The sequence below is a fragment of the Grus americana genome, chromosome 3 (assembly GCF_028858705.1).
Source record: "Grus americana isolate bGruAme1 chromosome 3, bGruAme1.mat, whole genome shotgun sequence".
Taxonomy (NCBI): Eukaryota; Metazoa; Chordata; class Aves; order Gruiformes; family Gruidae; genus Grus; species Grus americana.
Window position 1 is genome coordinate 113848095 of NC_072854.1, and position 19788 is coordinate 113867882.

General features: G+C 40.6%; 1 protein-coding gene across 1 annotated transcript in view; it reads left to right on the forward strand.

Moving 5' to 3' along the window:
• The first annotated feature begins 4589 nt into the window (after positions 1-4589).
• Positions 4590-19788, forward strand: part of MRPS5 (mitochondrial ribosomal protein S5) — a 59861-nt gene continuing 44662 nt past the window's right edge. Inside the window, exons 1-2 of the mRNA XM_054819961.1 lie at positions 4590-4699; positions 10358-10495. Coding sequence (XP_054675936.1) covers positions 4633-4699; positions 10358-10495 — 205 coding nt within the window. The 5' untranslated portion in view covers positions 4590-4632. The remainder of the gene's footprint in view (positions 4700-10357; positions 10496-19788) is intronic.

Genomic DNA, 19788 nt, shown 5'->3' on the forward strand with positions numbered 1-19788 from the left:
GGCAACCCTCCCCTAGGCAACACTGGCAACTGGCTATTGTGTTTGCAGAGCAGGGCTGATTTGGCCTTTAGCAAGGAAGCTGGGGATGGGGCCCCTTCCACGTGCCACCAAGGCCTGGGATCAAGGTGGGCATCTGGGCTGAAAGTTCCCTGGTTCGTCGCTACCCAGTGGCCCAAGCAGGGAAGAAGGATACAAAATATCTCCTCTACCTGGGAGGAGATTACCGTTCCCTGGCATGCAGCTGTTCCCACCACACCTGGAGGACCTTCCTACTCCTTTTTAAAAATGCATTTCCTAGCTTTAGTTGCTAAACAGCTAAATACTGCTGAGTCTTTCACATTATAAGGTCACCTGCAACTGCCTGTGCTGTCTCACCTCACCTTGAGCCCTGGGAGCAAGGTCTGGCTGATTTTCCTTGGTACAGCAGAGTGCCTATGCCAAACAGCCATTTCTGCTATTTTGGAAACTTGTTTATCAGAAACTGCTCAAGACAACAGCCTCTTCCCTGCTGAAGCTCACCCAAAGTCAGTCAGGTCCTTCTGACTCCACTAGGTCTCAGAGCTCCTCCTCTTTAGAAATGTTTCTTCTTGCACATCTGAAGTTCCCACCAAGGAGAAGCCAAAGCAGTGTAATGCATTTAGTTGACATTGCTTTTACAATTGGAAAGCATACCTTGGGGAGTTACTTTAAACAACAGAGATTTACACACAGTGAACCAGGCAAAAAACCAGTGTTTATGTTATCAGTTGTTAAAAATTATCAGTCTTGCTGAAACAAATGAGCTAGATTGAGACTGCTATTATTCAGAGATAGGAAAACCCTAATCAAAATCACATCTCTGAAATTTTTGTCTGCTGGTGTTAGAGTGCACTATTCACCCTTCATTGCAGCAGGCAGCCCGCCTTTGAATGGTCCATTATCAGGTGGCGTTGCTGTCCCTCCCAGTGGCAGCACTGTTCACACATCAATGATTAATATTGGTGCAAATCTATTTTACTGCCAAGTAAAAGTTATCACTGATGAAAAAACAGGAGCAAATAAGGTTTGCTCTAAAATGTAAATGATAGCATGCCCAAACAGTAGGCTTACTGTAATTGTTTTCAATTCTGGTAGGTTATCAGATATGATGGGATTTTTCTCTATCCTGAGACAGCGAAGAGATAGCTGGTAACATCACTTTGCTAAAAGTATTCCAGTGCTGGACAGACCAGATATGTGTCTCACAGGAGTGCAGTGGGATGCTAGAAGTGCCAGGCTGCCTGATGGATACCTGTGGAATGGGGCTTTTTCCACCTCAGCTTCTCACCACAGGGAGAATGGTGGCTGCACCACGGTGTTTTAACAATCAGCTATTCCCCTTTCTGGGCTGATTACCCTTCTGGTTCCATTTCCCCACCACATGTACATCCTTTCCTGCCTGCCACGACAGCACCATGCTGGCACTAACCAGATGCTTCCAGTGGCTCAGGCCATCTGCTTTCTCTCTAGCTTCTCATGGCATCAACCCCACCAGCTTCTTGCACAGCAACCAAGCACTAGCACTAGATGCTTGTCCGAGGCCCCAGACTTTTGCAGGCTACTTGGGTCTCTGTGGAGCTCAAGGCACAGGGGTAGACTTAGCATGCTATTTCCAGCTCTAGGGAGAGAACTCTGGGTTCAACCAGGTAAGATAATAGTTCAGAGCTAACGGAACCAGATTTTTTTTAAGAGGGTCTAAGTGAAACCCCCAGGCCTCCAACCCCCAAAACCATTCTGAGTCAATTCAGAACTTTGTTACCTTTTCAGACTTGGAAGGTTTTGCTCCAAGATGATGCAGCCTTTTGGGAAGTCTTTTCTCAAAATGTAGGTCCATATTTATTTTTTTTTTGGGGGGGGAGAGAAAAATAATTGTAATAAACAACTCTCACAAAGGAGGAAATCTGTCCTCTTTGAGTTGGATCTTGAAGCTGAATGACCAGTAGTGAACTCCAGGAACTGGCTTTCAGGACTTTTTTTTTTTTTTAAACTTTTTCTCCATCTTTTGTAGTCTGTGCAGCATACTGAGAGACTGGCTAGTGAATAAACCAATTCCCATTGACAGAAGACAAAACACACTCACTCCTACACTGCTGACATTGACCAGCTGCAGCAGTGTAACAAGGTACAGTTGCTAAACAGTCATTTCACTGGCTGCAAATTTTTTTCTGTGTAACAAATTTGTACAGGGCAAATTTTTTCTCTCCAGTAAATGATGCGCAGAAAGTGGCATTTCCATTAGATCACCCAGTGCATAAATAAAAAAAAAGAATTTAATTCTCTATGTGACACAATTACTTCCAAAAGGAAGAACTAGAAATAAATACTGCAGCGAACATATCTGCAGGAATTTGTAAGAGGTTAATTGGTTTTATCCTTAGTGACACTGTCAGGGTTACGTCCTGAAATATGTGGTATCTTAATGCTGTGAGAATGGGCATGTTTAAAGTGCCTGAAGATAAGATAAAAATCCTGTTTAAAAGATTATGTCTCATATCACTTTTCTGCCAGCAGCTGGTCTGTCAGCACACTACAGGAAATTCTTCTTTACAGCTTCTCAGCATATTTTTGTTCCATAAGGTACAAAGCAATCATTGTATTACATGTTGAATGTATGACAAATACTGAACACATTGCAGGTTGTGTGTTTCTGCTCACTAATGCAAATTAAGCTATTCGTTATCACTTTAGTCTTTAATACTGGAACTAGTACATCAGGAAGAAGAATGGTAATGCAGTATATGAAAATGCCTGTACTGCAGAAGAGGGCAGTCAGACCAATAACTCCACTGGCTTTGCTGCACAGGAGAGAGAAAAATAACAGGGGAAAAAGTTGCTGTGAATCATTTCCAGCAAAGGTTTCCCTGCCCAAAAAACTGTTCTGAAAAAGCAAGAATTCATCCCCTAGCATTCTGCCTTTTCATTCTTGGTGTAATAATGCTTCACAGCCACAGTGCACCATGCAGGAGATGATTCCCACCCCAAGGGTACACCAAAGGGTATAAGGTGTGTGCAGCATGCTGAACTGCCAGGTCTTGTTGTTACACTTGCTGTATGAGTTAGTTCAGGGTCTTAAGCAGTTGCTAAAGCACATTTGGTGCTTAAACTGCTGCAGTTCAGGGGACTAACAGAGCTGTGGGGAAACTGCAAGCTGTGATTGACAGCATTATTGTCGGGCACAGGGAGCCTTCTAAGCCACGGGCAAAGTTCATCTGTGCAGAAAACAGCTTCTGCTGGAGTTCACCTGCCCCCTTGGATCAAATGGCCGCCAGCACCCACGGAACAGCAAGCACACCATGGCTCTGACCAGCAATGCAGAGCCACTAGAAAAAAGCTGTCTGAGGAGACACCTCATCTAACCGAGCACCCATCCACCAAGAGCACTGCACAGCCCACTGCGCCTCAGGTGCGTGAAAGGGGAATGGAACCACCGGGAAAGTGTAACCGTGGAACAGGGGCCGTGAAACAGAAACTACAGAATCAGGTTGAGATAATTAGTTTGTAACCAAGGTAATAGGCAATGAAGCTAACTGACCATGGCAAGGTACAATGCTGCTATGTTCCATGTACAGTCCCTACCAAACTGAACAATAGGTTTGGAAATATTAATCTTATGAAGTCGTTATGGACAGGTGCATCCACAGCAAGGATACTGCGCATGCCTGCAAGAAGAGGGTCACGCAGCGGACACGGGTGCGAGACCACTGATGACCACCAGAGACCCTTGAGGACCACCAACTCAAATCACTGAGCATGCGTGACGGGGAGGAGAATATGGAAATGGATTCTAAGAAATGATTATCATAGGACTGCCCTTTCTGAGATAAACGATGAATATGTATGTTTTGATCCTACATAACCTGTGTGTTGGTGATCACCTAGCATGCACGTTGGGTGGAGCCATCCCCCGTGCATCCAGCGCTGCAATAAAGAATGCCTGCCTTTTAACACTACATTGGTGTTACGAGGTTTATTCCCGGATTTCGGTGACAAAAGAGATCACAACTCCTAGGAAAGTCGTACGAGCTCCAAGGCAGAGCTGCCGCCCTGGTGTTCATACGAGCACCGACATCAAACCCAGCGCAGCACCGCACCGGTGACCCCCAGCTGCACCCGTAGCCCATCCCCACGGCTGCCGCAGCGGCGGTTGCGAGGGCAGGAAACGCTGAGGTACCAGCGGATGGCTATTTACTTTGACTCCCTTATGCCTAAGGCCCGGCCCGGCCCAGGCGGCAGAAGGCCGCCAGCGCGCGGCGCTCGCCTACCTGCCGCCCCGACGCCGAGGGCCGTCACCGCCGCCTAGCCCCGCCCCTGGGTGGGGACCAGTCTCACGCCGACGTCGAGCAGCGCCTCGGCGACCGTTGGGGTCCTGCGACGGGTCTTTGCTGCGAGTCTGTCCGGTGTCTGCCTGTTGTACTGTTGACTGTGCAGCTGCTCGCGGGAAAGGGCCGGGGCAGGGGGAGCGTTTCAGTAAGGCTTCATCGGAGAGTCAGCCGTCATTTTTCGCCGCTTTGCCCTAGTTTTGCCCTCAGCGGGTCTCTCGCTGCCTTCGCTTTCTCATCAGGCAGGACGAGAGTTAGCTAAGTACGGTGGCCGAGAGTGGGGGAGAGGGCCAGTATGGCGGCTGCGGTGGTGGCCGTCGGCCGGGCGTGCGCCTATGGAGCCTTCCGAGTGGCGTGGCGAGGTGATGGGGGAGTGCGTGGTACTGGGGGCGCCGCCTCGGGGAGGGGAGGTGGTAACTGCTCGGGGGCCCGTCTCCCGTAGCAACGGGCTGGTCTAGGCAGTCGCCACGGGAAGCAGGGGCCCGAACGGTTCCCCGCAGTCCGCGGGGCGCGAGTGCATGTATATGCATACATGTGTATGCACGTAAGCGCGGAAAGTGGTTTTGCCCCGTCCCTGCCGTGTTCCCTTAGACCTGAGGCATGACGTGGTAAGAGCAACTTGTTCCGTTGCGGCCTGCTGCCTGCCTGCTCTGGGGTTACACTGGCAGGGCTTCTGGGGGACAGCGGGAGGTCAAGAGTGTCTCTGTTTCAGAGGCAGCTGGTCGTTGTCATATGTGGGTGTCTGTACATGTGTGTATTTGTATTTTATAAGCCCTTGCACTGATTTCTCCTCCATTGTATTAATTCCAGTGTGGAAAAAGTGCTTTGCTGTTTGTTGGACTCAGCTCCATCTCTGAGACTTCATGGTGGTTACTGTGACACAATATTAAATGGCTAGTGATTAATTCAAAAGCAACACACAGCAAAGTGGGAGCTGCTCTGTATGTGCATGGATCAGAACACACCACAGTTGCATACATTCCCTTGTTTGTTCAATCACTCCAGGTCCTACAAAAGCTAGATATGAATTTTGTTTTACATCTAAACAATGCTAATGGGACTTTCTAAACAAATGTTATTTTTTTAAAGCCTATATTTTGCTAGGTAGTGTGAACCTAGTTGCTCTTGCATGTGTTATTCTTCACCAGGACAGTAAGTGTGATAAATACCTTGTGAAATAACTAGCTTTACACTTTCATTGTCATCAGTGCACAAGGTTGCTATTGTCACTACTTAGCACTTCCTATATTTCTTTCTTCATATGCAGTAAACGTACTTCAAATTGTACATGAGCTTTAGGCCTGCAGATCTTGCTTATCATTACAGGGTTTGGAGCAGACCAGCTGTGCCTTTGGAAACCTATTATCCCATCAGAGTAACTTCAGCAGTAATAGATGCCTTAAGATAACAAGAGTGAGGTGGTTTCCTTTTTAATTCAAAAATATTCTTCCAATTTTTTCTACCTTTCTCCTCTTAGATCTTCCTGGACATTTTTAATTGATAGGAATCTAAGTTTGTTTGCTAAACTTCTCTAATTCTTCAGCAGACATTTTTCTTACTTTTCAAAACTCAAAGGTATTATTTTCTCAGTAGAGGTTAAAGTATACTTAGGAGGAAGGGAGAACGTGTATGTTTTTTCCACTAGGGATCAGAGTTGGCTTTGGGATCTGTCCTTCAGAAATTGTGGTTAAAAAATTGGGAAAATTGTCTTTTGATTATATAATAAATAATACTGTATAATTGAAAGCTTCTGCTAGGTGGCATTTTCTGAATTCTGTAGTTAATTTTGAATTCTGTAGTTAATTTAGATATATATATATTTTTTACCTGCATGCTTCTCATAAGAGAAAACTAAAGTCTTTTCGTTATACAGTGTTTTTAAGCAGTGAATACTACTGAGGTTTTGACACAAACTTACGGTGGTATAGGTGTAGTTATTGCAGTGCCATGGGTACCTTAACTTTTTGTATTGCTCAGTGCCCACCATTTGCAACTTTGCTGCCTGCCTTTCAGGAGCTCTGTCCCCTTTCATTCAAGCTGGCCTGGTATTGTTGCAGTGCTTCTGGGGCAGTATTTTCCCCTTGTTCTCGTGCTGTTGTCCTTATGTTATGGCCTTACAGCTGCCAGTCCCAATAGTGTTTGGTGGATTCTCCTGGGTAGCAACTGGCAGGGGCAGGAAAAACTTCTCCCCTTTGCTTTCCTCTGGGTTGTACAGGTTTTGGATTCATTAGGGGAATGAGAGCATTCAGGGAGGTTTGAAAGCAGGCCACAGGTATTTCCTTGGTGGAGGGAAACATTTTCACTGTCTAGTCACAGAGTATATCCTAAAAAAAAAAAAAAAATTCTTGCAAGTAAATGAGGAAAAGTAAACAGCTACAACTGCTCCTAAATAATTTATTAAAATAATCTGTGTCTTTTTGGGTGTGACCTTCTAACTCTTTCTGTTTTGATTACCTTTGTGTTCCATGCTTAGCCCAGGTAGATACTGACCCTCTCTGTGTGCTATGATTTTAAAAGTGTGGGTTTTAGCTTTAGAAATTAAGTTCTTTACATCCAAATTTTTCCAAGGTAGCTGGAGGGTTTTTTAAAAAGCAGTTTGTATTAGTGCAAAGATTGCATTACTACATGGGCCTTTCTTGAGCACTTATGAGATGATATGAAAAAACCCAGGAATGATTCTGAAACGTGTTCCCTGTTGCGATTGTTTGTATGAATACGTCTGTGCATAATCGTTTCATTTGAATAAGAAGCAGCGAGCAAAACGTTAAACAGAAAAAACAGGCAAAAAAACCCCCCAAACTTCATTACACATTAGAGGCTAAGTTAATAGCGCTTGATATCTTCAGAACTGCCATTTGGAATTTGATCAGAACATCTCTGTTTTCTTATATGTAAACCTTTTGAGAATGCCATGATTATGTCAGCCTAGATCCTCCCATGTGTATGTCTGAAACTATACTACGGCAATTTTTCCAAAGTTCTAATTATAACGACACAATAAGCATCTCGATGGCTCTTTTTAGAAGTTTTCTACAATACAGTTCTCACTGCTGAAACCAGCTTCATGCGGTGTTTCTTTCTCTGAGGTATGGAACTGAGTAAGAAGAGTTTACTGTATTTAATTCCTGTGTAAAATAATTACAGGAGCAGAAGGGATTATTAAATTGTTGCCAGTTGTTTAAAAAAAATTAGCGTGTTAGAAAACTGGGATTTAAAGTTTGCAGAAATAAGACTGTTAACCTGTTAGGTTTACTTTTCCACCTATCTTGTGATTTATTCTTCTGTTGCATCGCATCTTGTGAGAAGAATGAAATGGTTTTAAAGTGGTTTTGCTAAGTGATTTTTTAGTGCTGAATATATATATATATTTATACCTGTATAAAGTTTTGTATTTAACCAGCAAAAGACAACAATTAAAAGTCAGTGCAGAGTTTTAATTGTAATGTTTATAGCAGGGAAGTAAGTATCACAGAGGTGTTAATTTTCTGTTAGTGCAGAGCATGACTTAAATATACTAAGCATGCATTTTTTTCTGCTTTGTTGACATGTGTTTTGCTGGTGGCAAGACATCAGTCCAGCATTGGTGACCTGTCTCACTTTTACAAATGATTCAGTTTTTAATAGCTTATTGTAAGAAACATGTTAGATTTTAAATAAAAACCCCATCACAGATGTTTGGAGCATGTATAGGGAATGGAAGATATGATGTATTAAGTGTACATGCTTACATGTCAGAATGCTATTTTCTTGAGATAAGACATTTCAAACTGTTTACATTCCATAAATATTTTTATTCTTTGCTCTCCTTTCAAAGTGTCTATTCCCTTGGTGACAGTGTGCGTACAGAAGTGTGTGGGTATACTTTATTAAATACCAGCACTCAGTATTTCAGACTTTGGGAATCATGTAGCTTTGTTGTTTGTTTGGTTTTGGTTTTTTTGGTTGGTTTTTTTTTTTTTTTTGGCCGTATCTTCCTCCTCCTCTTTTTGTCCTGCTGCAATTCAGAGACCAAAACAGTCTCATCTCCCAGTGTCCAGAATATGGTCAACAGAGCCCCTGGGCTTTCCTAGACATATAATTTTGATTGCTGGCTCAGAACTGGTATTCTCTCTCTGCCAGTCTTAAAAGTATAAATTGCTCTCACTTTAAAAAAGATGGAATCCTTAAGGAAAAGAAGAGATTTGTCACTGGCTTTAGTGAAGCCAGGATCTTACCCTGGGCTCTAACAACTTCTGTTATGAATTGTAATAGTTAGATGTTGTAGTACTTTTTAAAAATAACTTTGGATCACCAAACTTTTTGAGATCAGTTGAAGGTCTTCTGATCTTTTTCCATCATACCAGTGTTTATTTGGCTTCTCCTTTTTTGACATTTGACTTTTTCTCCTCTTGGCCCTAGCCATTCTGTCAGAATTTTATTTCTGTAGCAGTTACTCATCTGATTCCCCTGTCTCTTGATTCTTCTTACTATTGTCATTTTGTCCTGAGTTTATTGCCTCTGTATAGACTTTTTTCAGATTTCCATCATAATTTCAGAAGGACACGGTATTTAGAATGTGGAACTTTTATTTGCTAATGAAAGTAGGAGTAAAACAAATAACTGAAAGCAAATTGCATTGCAAATATTTTTAATAATGAAGTAAACTGTCTGATACTCCATGTTCAGTTGAGAGTTTAAAACAAGAAAAAGTTTTCTTATGTTCAGATGGCATTTTGTGCTTTTACGTTTATGCCCATTGCCTCTTGTCCTGTCACTGGGTACCAATGAGAAGAACCTAGCTCGGTCTTCTTTATACCCTCCCTTCAGATATTTATATGCATAGGTAAGATCCCTCCTGAGCCTGTTTTTCTCTAGGCTAAACAGTCCCACCTCTTGCAGACTTTCCTCTTATGAGAAACGCTCTAGTCCCTTAATCATCTTGGTGACCCTTCACTAGACTTCTTCATAGAATTAGAGAATATCTGAAGTTGGAAGGGACTCATAAGGGTCATAGAGTCCAACTCCCTGCTCCTTGCAGGACTATCTAAAACTAAACCATATGATAAGAGTGGCCATCCAGACGCTCCTTGAACTATGACAGACTTGGTGCCACGTCCACTTCTGTGGGGAGTCTGATCAGTAGCTGACCTCCCTGTCAGTGAAGAGCCTTTTCATAATGTCCAATTCTCCAGTATGTCCATGTCTCTCTTGTACTGGGGAGGCCAGAACTGGGCACAGTGCTTCAGGTGTGTCTCACCAGTGCTGAGTATAGAGGGGAAAGATCACTTCCCTCAACCCACTGGCAGCAGTCCTCCTAACGCAACCCAGGATGCTGTTGGCCTTTTTTGCTGCGAGGGCACATTGCTGGCTCATGGTCAACTTGGTGGCCACCAGGATCCCCCGAGGCATTTTCTGCCAAGCTGCTTTCCAGCCGTTTGACCCCCTGGATGTATTGGTGCATGCAGTTCCTTCCCGGGTGCAGGACTTTGCACTTGCCGTTGTTGAACTTCATGAGGTTCCTGTCAACCTGTTTCTCCAGCCTGTCAAGGTCCCTCTGCATGGCAGCTTGACCCTCTGGTGTGTCAGCCACTCCTCCCAGTTTTGTATCATCAGCAAACTTGTCCCACCATCCAGATCATTAATGAAGATGTTGAACAGGATTATTGTTTTGATTTCAGATTTGGTTTTCATAGCACATATAGTATGTAGTGACATGTTTATCACTTTTGATTGTGTCCAGGAACATTATTGCCTGTTTTGCTGCTAGGACAATATTTCTACTTTCTGAGGGTGAATTCTCGCTTTATCAGCAATATGTTAGAAGCCTTCTAGCCGCCTTCTCTTTGTGACATTTTCTATTGCAGTATTTCCCCACCCTTCTGCAACTTGCTCTGCATTTCAAGACAGAAGGTTCAAGTTTGATTTCCTTTGGAAACTAAGCTGTATGAGTAAATATTACTGTTTTTTCTTCTGGTGCAGAAAATGATGTTTTAAAGTAGATGATGTCCTGTATATAAATGCCTTTCTGTCTTCATTCTCAGGGTTTGCTTCTGTGCCAGTGAAAGGGAGTTGCTGTTCGTATTCTAGCCTGTCATGGGCTTTCCAGACACAGTGTTCCATCTCTGCCCCCTGGAATGTGACAGTCGAGCAATGCAGACAAAGCAGTTTCTTCAACACATGTAAGTCTTGAGTTGGATTAAAATTATTATCTCTAGTAAACAGAAGAAGGAAAGAAAATTTTGCTTGGGAGAGATACAGTCATGAAAATCTATGTAAAATAATTTTTTGTATCTACTCTAGTTACATATCTCCTAAGATTATAGTTGCAACTGCAGCTTTTGACAGAAGGTGAGTTTATTATCTTTTAATAGCAAGCAACGGTTTCATTTATGTCACGGTGAATCCATCTAATATACATCATTGGGTGGAAGGGGAAAACACCTTCCCCTCTGTTTCCTAGTCCTTTATTAAGAATATAAATTGTGTGTTTATTTTCCAAATGATTTTTGAGCCACAGGCAAGACATACTCTTCAAGTTATGCTGTCTCAAAAATGAAATAACTAAAATGCAATAATATGTTAAACAAAAACTGTTGATAATGTCCTGCTAATTGTCTGGCCAGCTGCAGTATTTTCCTCTAGTCCTGAAAGGAATTACACACATGCTTAACATAATTGAGAAATGATGACTGTTTAAATTCATGCTTGGGACTGTGAACTGAGACAGCTGAGAGGCCATTACACCTGTTTTGTGGTTCCTTATCCTGTCCCATAGTGGAAGAGAAGGAATAGTAAGATCATAATCTCCGGAGGAGGTAACTGCAGCAGTTTGAGAGCCAAAGTTCTTTGACTGTTATAATCCATAGAATATGAGAGCTCTGCAAAATTAGGCTTTCAGAACTGGTGCTCTCTTCCTATTCTCAATGTCAGAGTGGCAGAATACTGTATTTGCTTTCTTTACATTTGCTAAAGAAATGGTGTTTAAGGAGTCATGCTGGCTGGCTGTTCATCTTACCCAGTAAATTCTGATGTTGACTGATTTCAAACAACTGAGAGTAGAGAGGTCTCAAAAGACCTGCAAAAGCATGAACCAGAGGCTCTGCATGGTAGAGGTTTTCTAAGGATGCCCACTGCAGGAGAAATTTAAAACTTTTCTTAGGCATTGAAACAGTCACAAGATAAGAATATGTAAGAAGCTAAGTAGTGTTGTTATTTTGTTTATCTTAAATTTAACACATAGCACTGCAAGTGATTGCAATGTGATTACTATTTGTAGGTTAGATGTTTCCTTAAGTATGCCTATGTTCATATTCACAAAGTCTAGACGAGGTCTGTTTTACCAGGAATTTTGCCAGCTGTCTTGTTAGATGACTGGATTAAAAATGTTGCTTGTTGCTTGCGATGGCATCCCCATTGTTTGACTTAGTAAAATTTTTAACAAGTTGTATTTAGGCAAACTATTAATTAGATGTAACAACTTGGAAGAATTTAAATGTACCTTCTTTATGTATTCAGAGACAGTAGCCATCAGATTTGGAAGACTGAAGGTTTTATATCTCAAAGTACAGTTATTCTAAGAACAGTTTCTCTTACAGAAATCAAAAATAAAATCTTCAAAATTCAAATGAAGTAGATGTTAACAGTATAAATCACTCGTATCCTCTAGCAGTGCAGTTGCTTCAGAAGTGGTAACATTAAAAATGCAGATATGACCATTTTATGTGAAACAATTTCCCAGTGAAATGTCAACCAAATGACAGTCCTTTGACTGGGAAAGGTGACTATACTTTTCTGTCTTGTTAGTGAAGGTTTACTTCTCTTCCATCACACTTTTAAAAAATATTAACATGCTCTTGTTAGTAACATCATCTGTGCCTTCAACCTAACTATTAAAAACAGTTAAACTCATTTCAATAGAAGGAATTAATTTGAATATGTGGAATTGCAATTATCCTAGGCAGTCTGTGATCCTTGCCTGGATAGCTGTCTCCTGCAGCTCTAACAGAAATGTCCACAGGGGTTTATTCTTGACCAATGATGTATTTCAGTGAGTTTGCAATGAAGTAATTTAAAATGATCTTGTTATTCCAGGCTTAGCTTCTGTCCCTACCTCCTTTCCCATTTTCACCCTCCCCACTGTGGGAAGCAGTTCAGTTTCCATTTTCTTAATCATTTCACATGCTTATTTAGAGATGTGGAAGGGTCTGAGGTTTTTCAGATCATGTTTAAAAAAATAACTTCTGAAAAGTCTTGCCTCCTTTTTCAGTGTGTCTCAATAGACCTGGTATTTGCAGATACTATTTGCTTGTGCCTGTTTCAGTCCAGCTTTTGCCTGTGCCTGTTTTCCCTACCTTGCAGTACATTTATGTGCTCTTATGTGGAGGCACATAGACTGGGAAATCCCACCAATCCAGACTTTCTGAACGGATGCTTAAGCTTCAGTTGTTGAGAAACATTCATAGATAGTGCTGTATGTTTAATGGAAGAAGTGTGTATCTGTCTGACCTGTAGTAGATGAGGAAAATGTGAGATATAGATCATTTAAATTTGATAGCCACAGAATTGGGTTGAAATATGTAGGTTGTCATTCCTGATGGCAGCAGATGCACACGCGTGTCTTGAATACTGAAACAATTTGGCTGTCTCCCAGCCACAGGAGTTGTCTTTAACCCCAATCATCCAAACCAGCAAGCGTAATTTTCTCAACATCAGTTGTGTATCCAAGTGTATGTGAAAATAAAGAACTTGTTTGATACTGGGACTATATAAAAATTATGCTTTCCTACTCACAGTATTAATTCTATTAGCTACCCTTGTGACCAAATGAAAAGAACAACTTAATTTCTGTGTTGTTAGGTGATGTTTCCTTTTAGGTTAGAATACAGAAGAAGGAGTATGATGATTTTTCAGAGGTTATAGAACTAGATTGTAACAATCAAGGGAGAGTAATTTAGACCAACAATATAAAATCATACTCGGAGTAACTCATTTTGTCTCTAGAGGTGTTGCTTACCAGAAGCAATTGTACTCAGTATAAATCTCTGTTCTTTATTGGAAACATCAGGTCCTGAAAGCCTACTCCTTAATTATATTTTAGATTATTTTTTTAATTAGTCCTATGTGAGTTTTCTTTGAATTAAATTGTTCATTTTTTTCTGCCATGCCTAATTTAAGGATCAAAGTGGGAAAAAAATTAATTTCCCAATTTTTAAAGAATTTTTCTTCATGTATGTAAGTATGAACACTCCAGATAAACAATTACTCAGTTACAACTTGTCATTGTCAGCAGTAATGTATGAAGAGTTTTGATGTTTCAGCATTAAGGATGTATATTTGGAGCTCTTTACAACTGTTTGTTTTTTCTCTTTTACAAGGGGGATGCCTGTGTGTGCATGTGTATTGAAGAATAGTTGGTTAATTGTTTTTGGTCAGAAAAAGGGGAATAGATATTACATGTCTTACAGTTAATTGTACTTAATGGAGCGGGGGGGCTATTTTATTTGGTTTTAATTTCTTACTGTGCAGTGTAACTTTTATGAAGGTACTTGGCCTCTGGTTATTGTTTTGTTTTAAGGAAATGAACCAGGCCAATGGTGTTCAGTTTGCAATCCTCACTGAAATGTCTGTTCTCTGTATCCATCTGTTGACACTGAGGCCAGCTTCATAATACTTATTATTTAAAAAAAAAACCAAACCAAAAAAACCTGCAAATGAAAGTTTTATAATGAAAGCAACCTTCAAAAGATAGTAGTATTTACAACCGCATCTATTAGCTAAGTTAAGGTTCTGGTTTTTTAATAAGATGTTAAAAAGGAAAAACTACATTTCAGATGTTTGTCAGAATAATTTACAGCACTTTTGGTTCTTTGTTTAAGCTAACAAGCTTTTAGTCTGTTAATGACTAGGTTTGTAGCTGGATTTTTCAGGATTTGAATCGTGACTAACCTGAAAATCTCATGTCTGCAACTTCTGCTGACATTGTGCTAAATTGCCAGTTTTAAAAAATGTGAAATTCTAATGCGAAGTACACTATGAAAGTGTGCTCAAGGTTTGCAGTTAAGTGGAGTTATTCACTGTGTCTGTGTACAGTATGAAAGCATCTTTCAGAATAGTATTTTCCAGAGGTTTTGTTATACTATGATAATGCAATAGATTTGCTTCTGATTTTAGGGAAGTTGCCCAAAACCTTCCTGTGCTATCCTATGGGAATAATAGTTAGATTATAGACATCTTTTGCTGCCAACAAATTTGCAAACACACCTAAGGCATCATTTTTTCCTGAACAGGCGTATTTGTCTTGCTTTGCTGTAATTGATTCTGGGCATCTGGTGATTGTGTAGTAGCCATGAAATTATGAAAACCCCTTTGTTTAGCATGGACGTTGTGAATGGACCCAAAAGTACCAAATCTAATACACAGAGGCAACTGACCGGGACATTTTCTAGATTGATGCAATTTAAACACTAGTTCCGGGGAAAAAAAAAAAAAACTAATTGTAAATTTTTATTATTTCCCATAATGAAAATGTACATAACTTACAAGAACAGTATTAGAGTGATTAATTTTCTGAGATCATCAGCAACATGCAGCTTAAAGTACAGCACTTTCGATTTTACAGTGATACTGACGCGCGGAAAACAGACTCCACAACCTGTGAAGTTGTAAAGTAGGTATGTTTATTCAGCGCTGGGCAGCACGGGGGTTGTCCCACCAAAATCGTGCGCGCCTTGCAGCAATTCCCTTTGAATTTTATACAATAGAATGTTACATATTCAAAAAGCACCTATACATATTCATGATCTTTCCACGGAAAGGTGGTCTTATTACAATGAGTTCATTTCCATTGTCTCCGCCTTTAACTCCTCTCAGCTGCACACGCACAGTGCCTCTTGGTGGTCATGGGCCGGGGTCTCAGGGATGAAGGCCGTATGTCTTCCTCACTGTGCACTTTTCACCTTCACCACAAAACTTACTCAGACCGGTTCCTAATTAGCAGAGAATCCTCCGTGTTCATTCCATTCTGATTTACTACCTCCTTATCTTGTGATTGGTTACAAAAATGCAAGCAGAGCGAAGGGTCATCTTGACCCTTCCTTACGCTAGTTCTTGTTAAAACATCTTACGTAAGGGTTAAGATTACTAGATATGTGGCTTAAGCTAGTTAATGGTCCTGCCATTTCCTTTAAGTATTAGTTCTCTCTATCAATACGACAGTCTGGCATGTGACTGAGGATTCATTTAATGGTGTACTTCACCAGAACTAGCAGGTTTATGCATCAATCAATTCTATCAAAAGGTGGCTTTTACTGAGTGTGTAGCTTTACCAGAACTTTGAGAGTTTTGATAAGATTTCTGAACAGCATTTTAGTCATTACTGTCTTCCATGTTATTATGGAGGAAGCATCTGACCATAGGGCTCTTTGGCTTTGGAGGCTTGATAAATAATTTTGGTTAAATTGGTGAAAGAATGCCAAAATGTTGTTGTGATCTATTATGAAAAATAACAGAAGTATAGGTTAAAAGCCAGTGCTTTTTAAAACGCATCAAAGATTTAAAAAAACCCCACAATTGCTATTGGGCTTTCCAGGCTTCTCAAGAAAGCTGTCATTTTACAAAGAAAGCCTAATGTTTAGAACTCCTGTAGACTATTTAGTTAGCTCTCATAAGATGGGGTTGCAGTTGTCTCTTTTGGAGAGATCATAAAATCCAATTTAATTGGAATAATCCAGCTCTGTCTGTACCTCAGTGATGAGACTGCTTAATAATTTAGTTTAATCATGTCAGTGCCATGTTAAAAATTCTTATTTGATGGGATGTCAATTTATTGGCAGTTGTCACTGAGAACTTGTGTAATTTAAAAGTGAGTGGATTACTGTGTTCCCCTTAATACCAGTATTAGATACTAGCTATATATATAATCAAAGAGGTAGAAGGATTAACTTAATTATCTTTCTGGACTCTCAGCACATCCTGCTTTAGAAGGATGACTTAATACTAATTGTTCATGAACACTGATAGAATGACCTCTTCCTCAAGGCTTTGCCTGTTCAGAACAAATACTGAAATGCAATTCTCAGTAGTGAAGAATTTGTTTATAAGCCATCTGGGATGTGAACAGATTTTTCACTGTGTAATAGTACAGTTGCATAGTTTGTATCAGAGATGCACATCCTTAAGATGTTAGCCATAACAGTAGACTTTTGAAAGTACAACCAGTGCTGTGCTGTGTATTGGTAGCCAGCAAGGTGTTGGTAACACACCAGTGTTTTGGCTACTGCTGAGCAGTGCTGGCACAGCACCAAGGCTGTGTCTCCAACATTCCCCCTCACGAGTAGGTTGGGGGTGGGCGAGATCTTGGGAGGGGACACAGCTGGGACGGCTGACCCGAACTGATCGAAGGGATATTACATGCCATATGACATCTGCTCAGCAATAAAAGCCAAGAGAAAGGAGAGGGAAGGGAGAGCATTTGTTGTTATGGTGTTTGTCAGTTGTACTGAAGCCCCACTTCGTGGGAAGTGGCTGGACGTTGTCTGCTGATGGGAAGTAGAGAATAAATCTTTTGTTTTCCTTTGCTTCCTCATGCGGCCTTTGCTTTTGCTTTATTAAACTGAGAGGTTTTTTCTATCTTATTTTCTACTCCCTCTGTCCTGCTGAGGAGGGGAGTGATAGAGCGGCTTGGTGAGCACCTGGCCTCCAGCCAAGGTCAACCTACCACAGCCCATCATTTGCTTTTCTTACCTGGTTAATGCTTGGCATATGAATCAATCATCAGAGCTTCCTTTTGTGGTGAGGTGATAGGAACATGTGTTTTTTCTAAGAACTTATGGAGTCCATACTGTTTTTTCAGAAATGTGTTTCAAAACCAACACATACTGAATATGAAAACTATACCTTACAGCAGTGTCTTAGAGGAGTAAGTTACAAATGAACTTCCAGAAGGTGAGCAAAACCTTGCTTCATCAGACCAAATGTCCATCTAACTGAGCATTCTGTCTCCAACAGCAGCTGATACTATGGGAAGAAAGTAAGAATTAGATGAGCATGTAGGGATGCTTCCTTAGAAAAAACTTCACAATCTTCAGTGATTTGTGACATGGAGTTTTTTTAATTGATAGTTCTAGGTGGCTTTTTCTTCCATGAATTTGTTTGGCTGCTTTTGAGGCCATATAAATGATCTGACAAGAGTGCATTCTCTTTCCTGCAGATGGGTAAGTATGTGTCTGTCAGAGAAGACAAAACCAAGGAAATTCCCACTGCACTTGAGTATAGTGAGGTTTGTGAGTGGTTCCTAGAGGAGTTGATTGTTAAGCCTTTGACCTGCCTCCGAGAGAACATGTCTCCTTGTGGTCATTAGGCAGCATTGTGTAATTTATTGTGCAATCTGTAACAGAATACGTAGGCAGCACATTCCATTTGCAGATGCTCTTTCACGTTTCATGTGTGTGAAGTATTTTTTCTGAATCCTGTTTTTGTTTGGCGATGGTGCCAAAACCATTGGTATCTGGAGAAGGAAAGTGATTGAAATATCATACCTTTTTAGAATTCATCTACTAGTAAAAGTATGTATTCCGAGCTTAAACCTGGAAGAGAATGTTAGTGACTGAAAAGACTTTACTAAGTTCCTTAAGGTAATACAGATGTGTAGATGTAATGGCATTACTGTGCAACAGTACATTGAAAGAAGCGTGTTTATTATAACATGTTCATTAATCTTTTAATTATGTCATTAATATTAATGTCTCTGGATCTCTGCTGCTGTGCTACCACAAGACTATTTGTCATCAAAAAACTTAAGGAAAAATTGCTTCTAAGTGGAAGAAGTGAGCCTACTTAGCTGTTTTACAAAGTTGATCCTTTCTTCTTTTACTTCAGTTTTCCAACTTCCCGCTATTTGTCTGTCTTTGTAGTTTATATTCTAAGCAAGCTGAGAACTCATCTTGTAGGAGGCAAAGAAATCTACTTTTAATCCTGGTTTATCAGGATCTAGGATACAGTTTTCTGATATGGTCTACAGCAAGTCTTTTTGTTAATACTTGTACATTACAGAGGTGTGGTCTAATATTCATCTTCCTCTGAAGTGAGCACTAGGGCTGTCTCGTTCCTGAAATTCAAGGATAGTATAAAAAGACACAAAACCAAATCCTTTTCAAAATACTGCAAACATCTTTTATACAGATTAAGCAAAATGGAGTGGTATTATACAAACTTAGTATTGGCAATTGTTAGCGATCAGCTTGTATAAAGCATGCTTTCAGCAAAATTCAATAGTGGATCTTTTTCTAAGCCGTAAAATAAAATCTTTTATATGATACATTTTCTTTTATTTTTTTCAGTTAGTAGCTATGTGCTTTTCAGTAACTGACTGAAAATGTGAGATGGCTTTTATGACTAGGTCTGTTTTAGCTCTGGAGGAATGCATGCAGTCTCCCATTTTACAAAGGCAAAATAAAGGTGAGGCCACAAATCACTAAGAGACCGCATACCTGCTGTACTGTCTTCATTTCAGAGCATTTCTGCAAACTTGAAGAGCAGTACAGTGATTGTCATTTCTGTTTGGGGTTATTTCCTCCTCTACAAGACCTTTCTCCTGCCTACGTATATGCTCTCCAATCATCTTGGTGCTTTGCTGCCAAGTCAGATTGACCTTTCTTATGGTCAGATATATATTTTCTTTGTTGCTGTGTTGTCTGTTGTAAGCGATGTCCTCACCATTGTGATCTTTTTGACTGCATCCTATCCTCTCCATATTCCATTCCTGTCACTTTGTCTTAAAATCAGTGTCATATCTGCCATCTTACAAAGAACACTCAGCTCTGTAGGTCCCAGGCTTCTGATGTGTTTCATTCAACTGCTTTCCAAACACATGATAATATTATTATAGACTGATTAGATGAACTGCACTTTCGTACCAAATGTGACGTTTTCCTCTGGTTATAATTTTGTTAGCATTTGTGCGGTGCTTGAGGCCAAAACTTGACTCAGTCTGACCTCACTTTGCTGGATCTGTTGGCATTGACTGATCTCCTTTGGTACAAAACCTCCTTACTCTGTGACTTCTGCTGCTTTCCTCTGTTGCGATTAAGTGATCTTGTTGTACAGATACTAAGAATACAGCTCAAAATGTGTGTGTGGGTTTTGAGTGTATTACAAGCTCAAGAGCTCCCTGTTCTTGTCTCAACTGTTTGTTGCTGCCCTCTTGCAGCTTCCTTTGTAGTTGTTATGACCTTTTGTGAGGCCACACAAACTGCAGTAGATTGGGGAACTGTTCTAGCTTAAAAATAACCTTGCAAAGAAAAATGTAAATACCTTTATTGTAATGCCATGTTTCTAGGCTAGCAGGATTATCATAAAAAAAAGAAATTGCTAGTTATACAATGCTTTCTGAATAAGCTAAGAAGCTTAACATGATTGATCATCAACCTTCCAACTCATGCAACAGTCCTATAGTCCGCTTTAGAACATGAAAAGC